Raw genomic sequence first — 15438 nt, 5'->3', positions numbered from 1 at the left:
TATACTCCACTTATCAGTTGGACTACATAATTATCTATCCACGGTACATTCATTAAGAACTTTTTTATTGTCAATTCTTTAAATGAATAGATTTCTCAATAAAGTTCAAATGCTGTTAGAGAAATTGAATTACAATCTTTTAGATAATATTATTTACTTACAGTTGAGTATATTGACATCTTTCCATAGATTAAACTTAATAAAAACAATAATCTCTTAATGCCTGTCTAACTGTAATTTACTGGACATATGTATCATTTGTTATGAGAAATATTAATGACAAAATATGGTGTTAATGTTATTCGTTGTTCTAACATATTAAAATTTACACTTGACGTGCTACATGATCTGATCATGAGATTATCTGACACCTGTTATATTCATTGATCTCTTCACTGTTAAAACTATAACGGTTTATGCCTGAATAGGTCAACAGTTCTAATTAATAGGAAAGTTCCACAACGAATATTACTCGTGATCGGCAAGTTATTAGCAGAGTAATTTGCTATAATTGTGCGCTAAGGACTTTTGAATTTATTATGAACAATTGATATAATTACTGATCTAACCTTGCAAGAAGGGAAGGATTGTGGTGAGTATAGAAAACAAATTAAAATCTAATAAATTTGAGAATTTATTAAGAATGATATATCTTGGTGTACGACACATTTGCACGTGTTAAATTAATTAAATAAATATAAAAATCACGCAGACTTCTAAATGATCGTTAGCCAGCCAACTGTGCTGTTAGAAGTACTTTTTTTGTCTATTTTATTCGTCGTTTTTGTCTTTTAACTCCTACGAATTACGAGTGTGTCATGACCTGATATCATTTACAACTTTGGTTAAGAAAAATATATACCTCTATTATTAATAGATGAATGACCGAGCACTAATTGTCTCAAACACGGCATCAGAAAATAAAAGAAACTTGTCAATATAAATCGTCATTATAGTTCAGTCTAAAGGCGTATAGATCACTATTTTGTAACATTCATTTCATAACACACATGCCAAATTTCTATCGAAGCTAGAATCCGCTAACAATTAACCGAAATCGTTCGTATAAAAATTTCTGAACAAGTTTTTCACTCAAGTTATCTGTGAATCTGGAAGTTGCATCGTTATCACATCGTTGGAAGCATAGAAATACTCATTTACGTTTGATTCGATGAAAGTTACGAAATTTTCATTGAAACGCACGACCAGTTAATTGTTAGGAGTCCTTTGTGTAACACTCTGTTCAATAACGATCCTCTATAGTTTCACACATGGACTTGATGATTGAATCATATCAACGTTTGCGGCTCATTCAAAAGAAGAATAAAACATTGGCTCGACGTGTACACCCTGTATATATTCTTCTTTGAACTATAAATTGTACCGGAAAGTGAGAACGTACACTTCCGTTCGCTACAATAATGTATATACGTATAAAATAGGACCCATTTTAGTTCTTTCGAGAACAACAATTCTCCTTACAAAAATAGACCGCTAAAGCTAAACAAGACTAAACGTTTTTAATACACGGGATGTTAAACACTGAATCGTTCGAACGCAACGCTTCCATCCAGAGTCGATCCTCGTAAGGCGCAAACAATTCTTGCCGATAAAGTTATATTACTCTTTCATGAATGATGAGTTTTCATTTAGCGTATGAATGTGATTAATCGTAAGTTCAAAAGCCTTTCCTGTTTTCAAGCTACATAGATGGGCTAAGAAAGACTATGTACCAGACGACTGAGATCTGTTTCTTCAGTGCGTGTAGTCCTTTTCCTAAAATGTCTCTTTATTTAGTTGAACTAAATAAAGGTTTATTTAGTTGAACTAAATAAAGGTAGAATGAAGGCACTCTGTTAGACCGTGATGCAGGTAACAGAATAACAAAGAGAAAGAATGAAAACTTACTAATACACTCATACGTCGATCGTTAAATTTTAATGTTTTAATGGGACTCGATTAAACTTTTGACCCCTATATGGTCTTTTGATAAACCGATCCATTTAATATATATATAATCTTTTTAGTAAATAAATTTCTTTTATGTACTTGATTTTACAACACAGACGTGAAATTCCAGCACGTCCGTGTTAAGCAGCACCGGTTTAACAAATGCAGAGCTTCTATTTCTCGGCTTAACCTCTGAAACCTCTTAAATAGAATATAATATGAAAATGCTGCTAAATCGCGGCGCAAAAACAATACGCATGCCTCGAAAAATAGCACAGCCATTCTTATTTTTCTTTCAGACAATGAACAGAGATACCGGATTACTCGATTATCTAAAAAATATGGATCTTTTTCGTATCACGAGTGTTCATTGTCTTCAGCTTTACGTTCCTCACGGTGCTTTCGTACCTCAAGTATCGATTTAATAATCTTCCGTCGATTAAAAATTTTCATTACGTACTTCTTTTCCTTTTAATCGTCATGATAGACTATAAATATTAAGGCGCGACTATGACGTAGTCGTAAATGTAAAAAGTTCGCGCACCGAAAGTGCGTATACGACGTTTTTTAAAATATAAAATGTACATTTGTAAAAATTTCGATATCCCCCCAAAAGCGTAGGATTCTGCTCGAATGTTAAAAATTAAATAAGAAAGAAGAAACAAGATGAAACAGCAATATGTATAACGTGCAATATACAGATCTTAATCTAGTTTATCAGAGACCAACGGGAATCTGACTATGCGTAATTGTCGCCCGAAATCGCATACTACGCTATCCCTTAAAACTAACATTTGTTTTATGAAAATACAACTATCCTTGTGACCCAATCTTACTTCTCGTACAGGCTCTCCCGTCCTGACGTCCCAAACTATTAGTGATCCCTGAAACGTTACGATTCGTAAAAGTTCGCTTAAAACCTATACTCTTTCGAAATCATGAACACGGCAACTCATGCTTTATGTAACAGTTAAAAATAATGTGCACCTAATGGTCACTGATAATTTTTATTTTTCTTCAAATCCGTAAATGATGGCAAAAGTAATATATATGTACATACCTGATTACTGGTTATGAGTAGATGATGTGTTAACATGACTAATTGTAGACTGTACGCTGATCTGTGTGCTGGAAGAGCATGTAATAAATGTCCCTGAAATCGTTCCCACACACATAACCTCTCATCAGTTCCAATGCTTATCACATACGACACGGAACAAGTAATAGCTGCCACGGCACCATCGTGAGCCTGTATACTATACATGCACGTTCCTATAAAAAAAAAAGTTATTTGTGCTCACATACAATTTTCAGAAGCAAGAATGATAAGTACCCGTTAGGAGATCCCAAACGCACAACAAGCCGTCTTGAGATCCACTACCAGATGTCATGGGACTCATCCTGTCAATGAAGAGACACGATATGGGTCCGCAATGACCATGAAGGGTATACAATGGCAACTGATCTTCTAACCTGGAAATGAACAGCAAAATAAGACTATTGAGTGTAGTATACGTTTCACTGCGTCGTAAAACGATATGTACCTATATACTTTAAGAGTATGATCTTGACTACCAGTTAAAACTCGACCACCTTCGCTATCGAGCACTGTTATTGCTTGTTGATGTGCTTTGTGAGAACTGATTTTCATGCACCGAAGGTCCTCCGGTTGCATGATGTTGTTTATGTCCATAGGCGACCCAGCACTACCCGTCCTAACATGGGCTAAAATGAAAAAGGTGACGTGAAGATTATATTTGAATAAAGGCGCTAACGAATGAGTCACTCAGTCATACTTCTCCTATATGAAGTGAATCCCCAGTCAATTTGTTGACCTTCGCTGTAACTTTCAAGCTGTAGGAAGTCGATCGAACCGTTCAACTTGGCCGCCACGACTCTACTTCCGACAAACTTGACAGCGGATATTCCGAGCCCTGAACCATCGTCAAATAAACACTGATAAACATAACAAACATTTAATTTAACATTTTCAATTTTTCTGCGCGTCAGTTACACCGATCAATTACCTTGAATCTTCCTGTGGTACCTTCCCAAAATTCTAAACTTCCATTTGCACATCCCACTACTATCAGATTCTCCTGATAATCCATACACCATATGGAAGACACCGAATGCATAATCTGCACAGTTCTATCAGTACTCAACGAAGACATACTATTCACCAACCCCGAAGAATTCAATTTCCCATTAGGAATGTACAAGTGTTCGGAACTCTCCGACTTCTGCATCTCTTCTATAGATTTGTTGTGTTCCTCGAACAGTTGCTTATATTGATCACCAAAATCGAATCCGTGCTCGTAGTTCTGCTGCGATGAAGGCTGTTGCATGGTTGAGAACTTGATATTTATCGCTGACTTCAGATCCGGAATATCATAGTCATTGTCTAAAGACCTGCGTACGTTTCGTCTTTTTTCCACGCCAAATTCGTTGATCTGATAATCGTAATCAAACGAGCCACCCATCGAGTGATTTCTAATAGTATTTTGTGCCTTATGAACGTTGTAGACAGGCGAAGACTTTCTGCATTGAACAGTCGAGGCTGCCGAGTATAGACCGAACGAATTAGTACCCTCCATTTCCCCCCTCGAAGGAGGCGAACCACTTTCATAATCTGACATTAATTCGTCCATGTCTGATGGCACATGATTTAGGTTTTTCTTGGGACTGCTAAAAAATTGCTTCCTATCTATGTGAACTAACTGTTCGCCTGACGTCGCGTCCCACACCCTGATGTGGCCAGCTAAGCAAGTACTGGCAATTGTGTTACTGTCTGTTGCGAGGCATTCTACTTCTTGAGTGTGTCCTTCCAGCACCAGTGGCAATGCTTCCAGAACTAGTTGCGTGGCTGAATCGTGTGCTTTCTCTGATTGGTACCAGCTAGCTCGCCATTCGGCATAGTTTCTTGAACATATACAACGGTAGAGAACTACCATTGTATAAGCAACGACGATGACGCTGATAAGACAGAGTACTGCTGCCAAGAATATCTCCATTGGACTGGATGGGATGAAAGGGGCGTCCGCGTTGAAACTTCGACCTTCGGATCTTGTTGGCAATTCCATGTCTATAATGATTGAAAAGCATTGTTAATAATTAATAATATAATGCAATTTCGCCCGTTCAGTATTATTTTATACCTGAGAAGTCTAACGGATCAAGTGCAGCTGTTGCAAGACTTTGCCACTGGAAATGTTGCACATCGTTTGGATTGCTGATTTGTTTGACCAACTGTGGACTTACAGCATGAGATATTTTCACTGCTGGTAGTATTGTAATACGCCCGCCAGCAGCAGAAATGTTGTACATCGAGAGAACAGAAGACCAGTGGTATAGCGACAAGCGATTCCAAGGCGGAAAATCCACCGGTCGTAATTTATTTAGTTCTTCGGTAATATTGTTTAGGTCATTCTGATGCGTAACAAAACATGGTCAATTAAAAGTAATATATAACTGATATGCAAGTAAACCTATAGTTCTATTAGTTTACCTGTTTATTTAAGTGGTCCGGAATAACCGCAACCGAGGGAACTGATAATGGTCTCATTGTATTTGGTTCAACATAATTATTTAAAGTATGAGATCTATCTACAGTATATCCATCAATGTCAGATTCCAACTTCAATGTTTCACTTAAATGTATAACATGCTCAACAATGCCAGAATTGTATATGATCATGCTGATCCAAACAACCATCCATACCATGAAGGCACGTTGAAATATCCGGGTTCTTGCCCAGAAATGAACCAGACGTAGACGTTTCGGAATTTTTCCTAGTGTATGAGTGTTTTGCGTGTTTGGAGCTATGACATTTGTGGGGCCACTGGTCAAGCCATTTAATCTCGGATGCGACTTTGATCGAAAGATGTTTGGCTTTCTGTTTGTTATGGTTGTCGTAAATTGTTGTTTGCGCATAGCCGGAACATTTGGTAAATGAAATTTCGATGTTTCACTAGATAGTTCGGTACGTTTGATATCGATAGCAAGGATAGTTGAGAAAAACACCATCTGAAGGAAGAAATCAGTGACTAATCCCACAATAGCAAATATACAGAATTCTTGAATGGCTGGCACAAAAGTGAACAATCCAATTGTCAATATCGTTACTTCCGTTAGTAGGTTTTTGGTAATGGACCAACCTTCTTTGGACAGTGCTTGGGCAACGCGTATTTTCACGTCCAAATGTGATGGAGTACTCACTACGCTTTTGGTCAATATCAAAACATTTTCCAGCCCTACGATAATCACCAAATATGGGAATACCTCTTTTCCACTTAAACTTAACGTTAAGCCAAAAAAAAAGCATACACCCACAGTCATAGATAACGAACTTATCACTGTTACTGTTGCACTGAACGCTATGCCAATTTTTGACTTTATCATTTCTATTTTTCGCACGGAGAAATAGACGTAAAAAAACAATGCAAAGAATGTCATCATTAGCGGGAAAAAGTCACTGTAATTGAATTCACCAGGGTAAAAGATGTGTAACGTTTCGTCCATGCGATCGTAAGTATCATTGTCACCTACTTGATGGAGGTGGTAATATGTTTTTAATCTGTGCTTTAAGCCTTTTATAAAGCTGAAAATTAAAGTAGTATAAATAATATAAATCCAAGACATGATTGAATCGCGTATTAATATAATACTTACTCAGGATCATAATCCTTTAAATAAATAGTTACTGCATATTGTAAAATTCTTTGTCGAAGACGACTAGGATATCGTTTGATTCCAGTTTCTTTCAGATTCATTCCAAACATTACTTCAGCTAAACTAACTTTACCCTTTTGTAGATTCTATAATACACAATTACATAATTGTAGCAGGCCATTCTATTTGAAATAGTATATTATGTATGATTTATCATTTTTCAAGTGGAATGTATTATATTGATCGCATAATGTTCCTACCTGATATGAATAAATTGTATTTATAAGATTTGTATCTTGTGCATATAATTCGATACTTCGTTGCCACAAGTTAGCAGGGGAAAGAACCAGACAATTATATTCTGGCAAAATTTCTGATTTTTTGCCATTTCTTTTAACAGCTTCAACATGTAAACATACTTGGTCAAGTGTTTTCAACCTAAAAAGAGTTGGGACATTAATAGACAAATGCTTCTATAAATATACTCCTACAAATATGTAACTTACGTTTCAGGATGCTGATAATTTTGTATAATCTCTAAAAGATTAAAAACTTCATAAAGTGGACCCCGGAAAGCATCCATCATTGTTAATTCCTCTGTCCATGGAATAACACCGACCCTTAATACCACTTGTTGAACGTAGAATGCAGAATTCTCCGTGCTATTTTCAGGTACAATAGTATGATTGATTACAGCTCTTGGCACATTGCCAGGCATAGGTAAATTGACCAAAGGATAACTGAAGAAAAAAATATTGCTAAACATTTTCTATGTTATAAATAAATACACGATCAAAAAGAAACATTACGAACCAACATAGCAATACGATCGATATTGCTAACGAAATAACTGCAACAGGATAAGAAGAACAGAATAGGCCATGGGCATAATATAGCCCTGCCACCTTATCCGGTAAACTACGGAACATTTCACCTTAAGGCTGCCTCACCAACATGTCTTATAGCATATAAATATACATATTACTAGCAACTGACCTATGAACACCAGAAAAAGGGAAACATTGCATAAGGTGCAAAAGAAATAAAGACCACGTTGAACATATTTATTGGCACAGAGTACCATATTAAGGAACGTTCATAAATAAATACACTAAAATGTTTGTATGCGAAAGTGAAAAACAAGAACAGTCCACGTGTTTTTGCTTGCACCAGTGACACATCATTCAATTTATATTTTTGCTAGAACGTGAAGAGGTCAATGATGCGAAGCGCGCAAGGTTACGACGAACAGACGTATATTCCTTCGCGTGTATTAATGACGCAATAACGAGCAGATAAAAGGAACGATGATACACGACGGTCGAATTCTTCGGGGGGTTATACGTCGACACATCATAACATGTATTGCATCGTAGTCATTGCAAATCACTTATGCATGTGTTGATCACTAATTATATCATTTCTCGAATCATGAATTACAGCAACAAGTGACGAAAATTCTTTTCATCAGCACAAACACTGTTCAACATCGTCACGCAGTTCTTCGAACATCATTCGAAATATTCTTCGGGTGCGTTTAGAGTTGCCGAGCAAGAGCATTCGATCATGCTCGTTTCCCGTGAAAGAGCGAATTGTTCGTTTCAAGTCGCGCGTCCGAATGCTCGATAAGGTGAATTGAATCGTGTTGAGTCAGGTCAAGTCAAATTGAATCACATAGAATCGAATCGAATCAAGTCAAATTAAATACAGTCAAGTCAAATCAAATTGAATCATACCAAGTCGAATTGAACCGAACCGAGTAAGTATCGAATCAAATCGAATTATGCCGAACTGATTCGACGAGTCTGCGCGCCTATTGTTAGAGCATTCGTTCACGTTGATCGCAAATGACCGAGCACCGTAAGAATGCTCGACTGCATTCAAATTTCTCAGAGGAGTATTCGCTCGCTCGATCTAAATGCACCCTTCGATGTTTTTCGCGCACGAAGTAACAATTTATACGTAAAAAAGAACACATCAGAGTTGTAAATCGAAAGATATGTACGTTAGCAACAGAAGCAAGAAACGTGAGGCATAAACGTAAGAAATAGCAGCGCTACCTCGAGAAACAGAGGTGAAACTGCGGGCTTTGGAGGTTAGGTTCGTTCCTCGTTCGCGCACATTTATGCGTAGATAATACTGGAACTGATTTCACTGCACGACGTCGTAAAACACAAGAATCGCTCGCACGTGTTTTCGATCGCGCGTCACTCGTCGAATAAGCGGACGACAGAGACGAATTCGAGTTGGAACGGAATAGACGGTGGTCGAGAATCGACTTCCAACGCACGCACACACGATCGACCGACACGACCGGCGCAAATTCTCCGAGTGCACTGGCCGGTTTCAATTTAACTCGCCACGACGCTGCACGCTAAGCGATGCTAATTTATTTTTAAACGGTGTAGCCGTGCCTCCGACATGCAACCAATCGTAGGTGCACGAATGCCATGCAACCAGTGCCCCTCCTGCCTTTGGCCACGCACGTGCTGAAAAATTTGATAAATCTCGAGAAAGAAACCGGTTGCGTTCGATTTCTCGCGAGTCGAAACGATGCGATAATCACACCGCGAACGATAGTTTGCCAACGAATGAGACTCGTGCTAGCCAGCTCTCCTAAACGCGTTTGTATTACCGCTTATCTTTTATCGTGCTGAATTAGTATTTGTTGACAAACGATATAAATTCGTGTAACAAATGTCAACAGTCGAAAAAAGTGACCATTCCTCTTCGTCCGGAAAATGTGCACTTTCTACGAAATACGCATACAAGTTGGTATAATGTCATTTCTCTTATATTCTTATACGTTTATACTCTTATATCTCTTATACCCTCGACTTCGAATATTTAATTGTTATTATTCGAATTTAGGAAAACGAGTAAATTGTGCTGTATCATTATGAAAATGAGTAATTGTGCTGCATGACGAATTTGGGCGGGAAATCTTCCCGCCAAATTCATGCTGAACTTGCATACATCGAAACTAACCAGAGTAGAGAAATAAAGTTAATAAGAATCTGTTGAATTCGAACTGTGGAAAACAAGCGACTGCTGTAAGAAGAATATAAGGAAGAGAAGGTCACGTATTTATTTAAAAAAGTAAGACAAAGGTTACTTTTTAAAGCCGGCGTTAATTGTGAAAACGAAATGCAGCAGTGGTTTCGATAAAATTATGTTTATCGAACAATTTCAACGTATTTTGCATTTCTGATACAATTTCCATAACACTGCGATAAATCCGCTTTGTTTTGTAAACGACTGCATTCGTATTCGAGGTCAGTGTCAATCCATCGTACACATAGTTTCAATCTTAATTTTTTCTACTTCATAAGGCGAACGTTCATAATATGGGTGACGATAAAACGCGTTTATTATAGCAGTGCAATGTCAATAAGTGCAAACGAAATAAAAGAAAAAAGAAACGATGTACGTCATAAGTCATTAATGAACGAGGAAGCCATTGTCGTAGAATGCAGAGTTTGTATAAAACTGGGATCTTTGAAATTAACCAATAAAAAAGGTATTTATTCTGCGACAAATATTGCGTATATTATTTAACGTGATTTGAATAGAAATTCAAAAATAAATGGTTTCAGGAAAAAAGCTGACGAAACCAGAGACATGTGAAAGATTTAAAGACACGCGTGCGAGCGGATAGAGAAACTTGTCGCATTTGCATTTCATTTACTCGCCGGGTTTGTTTACTCATTCGTCCAGGAAAAGGCGCAAAAAGTAAGAGAAAAAAAGTAGCTTTTAGAGCACGTCGGTTTTTATTCGCAGCAAAGAATAGGCCAAACATTATGATAAAAACGCACATTTTTGTGCATTTAATCAACTGCATGCAGGTTACCCGCCTTTTGATACGCGCGATCGTCATGCGTTACGTAACGCGCGAAATTTGAATTGCTAATTTGAGTTGGTTAATGTAAATCGACTCACCTGTGATACTGTATTTAAGATTGCTGTACGTGCGCCTGGCTCGTCAATTTTTCACCTTATTTGCGGGCATTTGACACTTACTGTAAGATTTTGAACCGTGGAAAGTAGCTTTGAATTTTTGAGACTGTGGACCTTGGGAACTTTGGATGTTCGGGACCTTGAACCTTCGAAACTTTCGAACTGAGATTCTTTGGTACGTGGAAACTTGTAACTTTAGGATTGTACAATTTTGAGACTTTAAAAGTTTTGAACGTCAAGGGTTTCTAAATAATTAACTTTCCATAAAACTTTTCACGAATCTCTCTTAAAGCACCTAGCTACGCCAATGGATCTCATTATCAAAGGTGCAATAAAACGCACAGATACACGAACCAATGGCACTAACATACCACCGTGTTCTCGATGCTTTTTAGTCGCCATTTAAGTGAGAAATGTTGGATCAAGTTTTGCTGAACACCGTGGTCACCTGATCCTGCGAGTTGACATTCGATCCAGGACAAAATAAATCGATAGTTACCGCAGATCCTAGTAAAATGTGACGGTCATGCAAACCGTATTACATTCACGGTTTTTGGTCCAGTAGTTGGAACACGAGTTCACGAATATATTATCAAGAGAAATTAAGAACGATTCACGTAATCTTGCTTTCGTATATATAGTTACATAAGTGGGATCTTGCTGAAACTTCGAAGAGCAATGATTAATAAGAAACTATCGTTGTATACTTAAAAACTTGCGTCGTTTTATTATAAGACGCACCTGTGTCATGAGAATGTATTACAGAACGTACATGGTGCGTCATGAGGGTATGTAGCAAAGGACACACATGGTGCGTCATCGAAGGAGGAATGTATAGGACGCACAAGGTGCGTCATTGATGAAACGTGCATAATGCACATGGTGCGTAGTGTAGTACGCACCTGGTGCGTCACAAGGCTATGTACCATAAGACGCACAAGGTGCGTCATGTATAGAATCGCGTGAACGCACATGGTGCGTCATCAGTAAAAATCCATAAGACGCACAAGGTGTGTCATCGGTTTATTAACGTAGTAATTGACGTCACTCGATTATCGTTCGCCCACAGTTTCGAACGAGCAAGTAACTCTTTTTCTCGAATCGATATGAACAACATTTAGTCGAGGAGATAAAACGTTTTCTTTATCCGAATCAACCCGATAAAGAAGTTGTTATTTTTCTTGGATTTTGCGCGAAATATCTTGAGAAGGCGCATCGTCGATTCGAACGAAAACAATATATTTGTGCTCGTTCACGTTTTATAATTGCGAAGTCGTATCAACAGACAGTTACATTTTGTTGTTGCCCGATGTTTTCCGTCTCCGAATTCGAAGATCGCGGCCTTGAGTGAAATTACCGTGATCGAATCGATTCAGTGCCAAATAACGGCAGACACGGAAAAGTGCGAGGTCCTTGAGCGGTTAGGCGCACACGACCTTTCGATTTTAGACTCTCAACTTGTTCGGTTATTTTCGACGGAGCACCCACTCATCTGGTCATAGAAAACAGGCGGTGTTCTCTTCAGCGTTTCTAATATCTTCAATGTTTCAGATTCTGCGAATGCCGGTTGTAGTTTACATACCTCTGGGAGTTCCTGTAATTTTTCAGCAACTACTCGGAGTAACTCATAATTAAGCACTTCCTTTCTTCCTCACTACATTATTAACCCGAAAAGTTTCTACACCTTAGACTCATAATTTTCAATAAAGTTCTTCTTTTCCAAGTATCTCTTAATGTTCCCTAATTTGTGCAACGTTAGCGAAGTTATTCTTGTGCGCTTTTGTTAACGATAGGCCCGTCATTTATTTGTGCTAACGGAAAAATTCAAGATTGCGGGAGATTTCGTGGGAATCGAAGTAACTTGAAGTGTGAAGGTTATCTGTTACTCTTTATGACAGATATCATATTTGTGTGTCACGCGTGTACTTCATGACCCGCGCGACGGCCATCTTTTTTAACGAGGACACTGATTCTGTGTGGCTAATAATTGTGGTTTAGGAACGTGTTCCTTAGTGAATGATGAAATGTTATAGATCTGATATTTTAGAATGTTTCTGGAGTTGGGACTTTGGGATTTTTGAAGTTTGGGGAGTTTGGGACTTTGGGAAATTTGGGAGCTTGGGGAGTTTGGGAGTTTGGGGCTTTGGAAGATTGGGGGGTTTGGTAGTTTGGGACTTTGAGAGTTTGGGGGGTTAGGGAGTTTGGGACTTTGGGAGTTTGGGGAGTTTGGGAGTTTGGGACATTGGAAGATTGGGAGTTTGGGAGTTTAGAACTTTGGAAGATTGGAATTATGAGAGTTTGGGACTTTGGGAGTTTGGAATATTGGAAGATTGAAACTTTGGGAGTTTGGGACTTTGGAAGATTGGGGGTTTGGGAGTTTGGGACTTTGGGAGTTTGGGACATTGGAAGATTGGGGGTTTGGGAGTTTGGAACTTTGGAAGATTGGAATTATGAGAGTTTGGGACTTTGGGAGTTTGGAATATTGGAAGATTGAAACTTTGGGAGTTTGGGACTTTGGAAGATTGGGGGTTTGGGAGTTTGGGACTTTGGGAGTTTGGGACATTGGAAGATTGGGGGTTTGGGAGTTTGGAACTTTGGAAGATTGGAATTATGAGAGTTTGGGACTTTGGGAGTTTGGAATATTGGAAGATTGAAACTTTGGGAGTTTGGGACTTTGGAAGATTGGGGGTTTGGGAGTTTGGGACTTTGGGAGTTTGGGACATTGGAAGATTGAAACTTTGGGAGCTTGGGGAATTTGAGAGTTTGGGACTTTGGAAGATTGAAACTTTGGGAGTTTGGGACTTTGGAAGATTGGAATTATGAGAGTTTGGGACTTTGGGAGTTTGGGACATTGGAAGATTGAAACTTTGGGAGTTTGGGACTTTGGAAGATTGGGGGTTTGGGAGTTTGGGACTTTGGAAGTTTGGGATATTGGAAGATTGAAACTTTGGGAGTTTGGGACTTTGGAAGATTGAGGGTTTGGGAGTTTGGAACTTTGGAAGATTGGAATTGTGAGAGTTTGGGACTTTGGGAGTTTGGGACATTGGAAGATTGAAACTTTGGGAGTTTGTAGAGTTTTTGAGTTTGGGACTTTGGAAGATTGGAATTTTGGAACTTTTGAAGTTAGGGAAACATAGGATCTCCATAATGAACCTCAATCTTGTAAGACCTAAAAATTTGTAACCCATAACATTCTGCACCTATGGCACACTCATAATACTCCAACAACCTTCTCTGTAACATCTCTTACCCCCAATCTACTAATGTTTACAATAAAACAGTAATCGCAGCAAAATAAAGCGTCAAATGAATTTTTCCATATCAGTTGTTACGAAACAAGTGACGTGCACAGTCTACGTAGAGACTATTTTTTCTATTTGAGGAATACTCACGACGTTTATCGTTCTATTTTCTACGTTAATCAAAATTGGCGAAGAAAAAAATTGACCTTTGACAAATAGAAATCGAAGTATAGATAAGCTTTAATGGTTATAGCGATTCGAAATCTTTTTTCCTTGCGTAAAAATGTTAATGGTATAGTTTGACTTTATAATGTAACACGTAAACTTGAACTTAACGCGTAATATGTTCTAGCAGTTGCGATACATTTTACTTGCATATCTGAATAACATTCAGGCTATGTAATCATTTATTTGAGTGACACATGTATAGCTCTAATGCGATACTGTTATTATTTCTCTAATAATAATGACCAGCAATTTCTGTTGTTATCAATTCTAATCATAATTACTCAATTGTAATCATAATTAAGTCGTTAGAAATGCAAATCGAGAAATGTCAGAAAACATTGTCGTTTTCTTTCATTTGGCGCCGTGTTTAACCTTAATCTATAATTTTATGGACACTTGCGTCATGCGTAGCTAGATAATGCTACAACTTTATGGCAATTAAGATAGGTAAAATGTTAAGCACATTTTCAGCGATTTTACATAGACTATAATTAGAATTAAAATAAAAATTCACTTGTAGTGAAAGAAACGAGTGTTGATCGCGTTTGAAGTGTGCGTCATGAGTGCGTCACGCTTACAAGGGGTTAAGTTTTACTTTCCAATAAATTTGTTACTCGTTACTCATTATTTGTTACTTAAAAATTCATTTGTAGTGAAAGATACGAGTATTGATCTCTCAAAGTGTGCGTCATGAGTGCGTCACGTTAAGAACAAGGGGTTAAATTTTACTTTGCAATAAATTTGTTACTCGTTACTCATTATATATTACTAAAAAATTCATTTGTAGTGAAAGATACCAGTGTTGATCTCTCAAAGTGTGCGTCATGAGTGCGTCACGTTAAGAACAAGGAGTTGAGTTTTACTTTGCAATAAATTTGTTACTCGTTACTCATTATTTATTACTTAAAATTAATTTGTAGTGAAAGATACGAGTGTTGATCTCTCAAAGTGTGCGTCATGAGTGCGTCACGTTAAGAACAAGGGGTTAAGTTTTACTTTGCAATAAATTTGTTACGTGTTACTCATTATTTATTACCTAAAAATTAATTTGTAGTGAAAGATACGAGTCTTGATCTCTCAAAGTGTGCGTCCTGAGTGCGTCACGTTAAGAACAAGGGGTTAAGTTTTACTTTGCAATAAATTTGTTACTTGTCACTCATTATTTATTACTTAAAAATTCATTTGTAGTGAAAGATACGAGTGTTGATCTCTCAAAGTGTGCGTCATGAGTGCGTCACGTTAAGAACAAGGGGTTAAGTTTTACTTTGCAATAAATTTGTTACTTACAATTTATTACTTAAAATTGCTATGTAATAAACATTTTTTTTTTGCAGACGTTCCAAAAGAATATGCAGAGACGAAAAGAACAGCTATTAATAAGGTAAGCAA

General features: G+C 37.7%; 1 protein-coding gene and 1 long non-coding RNA gene across 4 annotated transcripts; one reads left to right on the top strand and one right to left on the bottom strand.

Moving 5' to 3' along the window:
* Nucleotides 1-1982: 1982 nt before the first annotated feature.
* On the bottom strand, nucleotides 1983-8990 carry SCAP (SREBP cleavage activating protein). Of its 3 annotated transcripts, none has more exons than XM_076541511.1 (13): nucleotides 8683-8990; nucleotides 7436-7580; nucleotides 7129-7362; nucleotides 6883-7060; nucleotides 6623-6768; nucleotides 5459-6551; nucleotides 5109-5379; nucleotides 3978-5035; nucleotides 3747-3906; nucleotides 3495-3675; nucleotides 3284-3423; nucleotides 3011-3222; nucleotides 1983-2834 (listed from the first exon to the last, which is right to left on the bottom strand). In XM_076541511.1, the coding sequence occupies exons 2-13, from the start codon at nucleotides 7549-7551 to the stop codon at nucleotides 2655-2657; spliced, it is 3969 nt and encodes a 1322-aa protein (XP_076397626.1). In that variant the 5' UTR covers nucleotides 7552-7580; nucleotides 8683-8990; the 3' UTR covers nucleotides 1983-2654. The 3 variants fall into 3 exon arrangements, with proteins under 3 accessions (XP_076397626.1, XP_076397625.1, XP_076397627.1); XM_076541510.1 differs by having other exon boundaries at nucleotides 7436-7618; nucleotides 8683-8989; XM_076541512.1 differs by lacking the exons at nucleotides 7129-7362; nucleotides 7436-7580; nucleotides 8683-8990 and having other exon boundaries at nucleotides 6623-6804; nucleotides 6883-7024.
* Nucleotides 8991-9253: 263 nt separating this feature from the next.
* On the top strand, nucleotides 9254-10251 carry LOC105662278 (uncharacterized). The gene is made up of 3 exons (XR_001095777.2): nucleotides 9254-9393; nucleotides 9494-10142; nucleotides 10219-10251. It is a non-coding gene; the product is annotated as an uncharacterized LOC105662278 (long non-coding RNA).
* The last annotated feature ends 5187 nt before the right edge of the window (nucleotides 10252-15438 follow it).

The sequence above is a fragment of the Megachile rotundata genome, chromosome 16, assembly GCF_050947335.1.
Source record: "Megachile rotundata isolate GNS110a chromosome 16, iyMegRotu1, whole genome shotgun sequence".
Taxonomy (NCBI): domain Eukaryota; kingdom Metazoa; phylum Arthropoda; class Insecta; order Hymenoptera; family Megachilidae; genus Megachile; species Megachile rotundata.
The sequence above is the reverse complement of the archived record's forward strand: the minus strand, read 5'-3'. Positions and strand labels throughout refer to the sequence as shown.

Coding starts and splice junctions, on each gene's coding strand:
- SCAP (XM_076541511.1), bottom strand. CDS start 7,551: ATGTTCCGTAGTTTACCGGATAAGGTGGCAGGGCTATATTATGCCCAT. Junction 6,552..6,622: donor TTAAAGGATTATGATCCTGA/GTAAGTATTATA, acceptor TTTAATTTTCAG/CTTTATAAAAGGCTTAAAGC. Junction 3,223..3,283: donor CGTTTGGGATCTCCTAACGG/GTACTTATCATT, acceptor TTTTTTTTATAG/GAACGTGCATGTATAGTATA.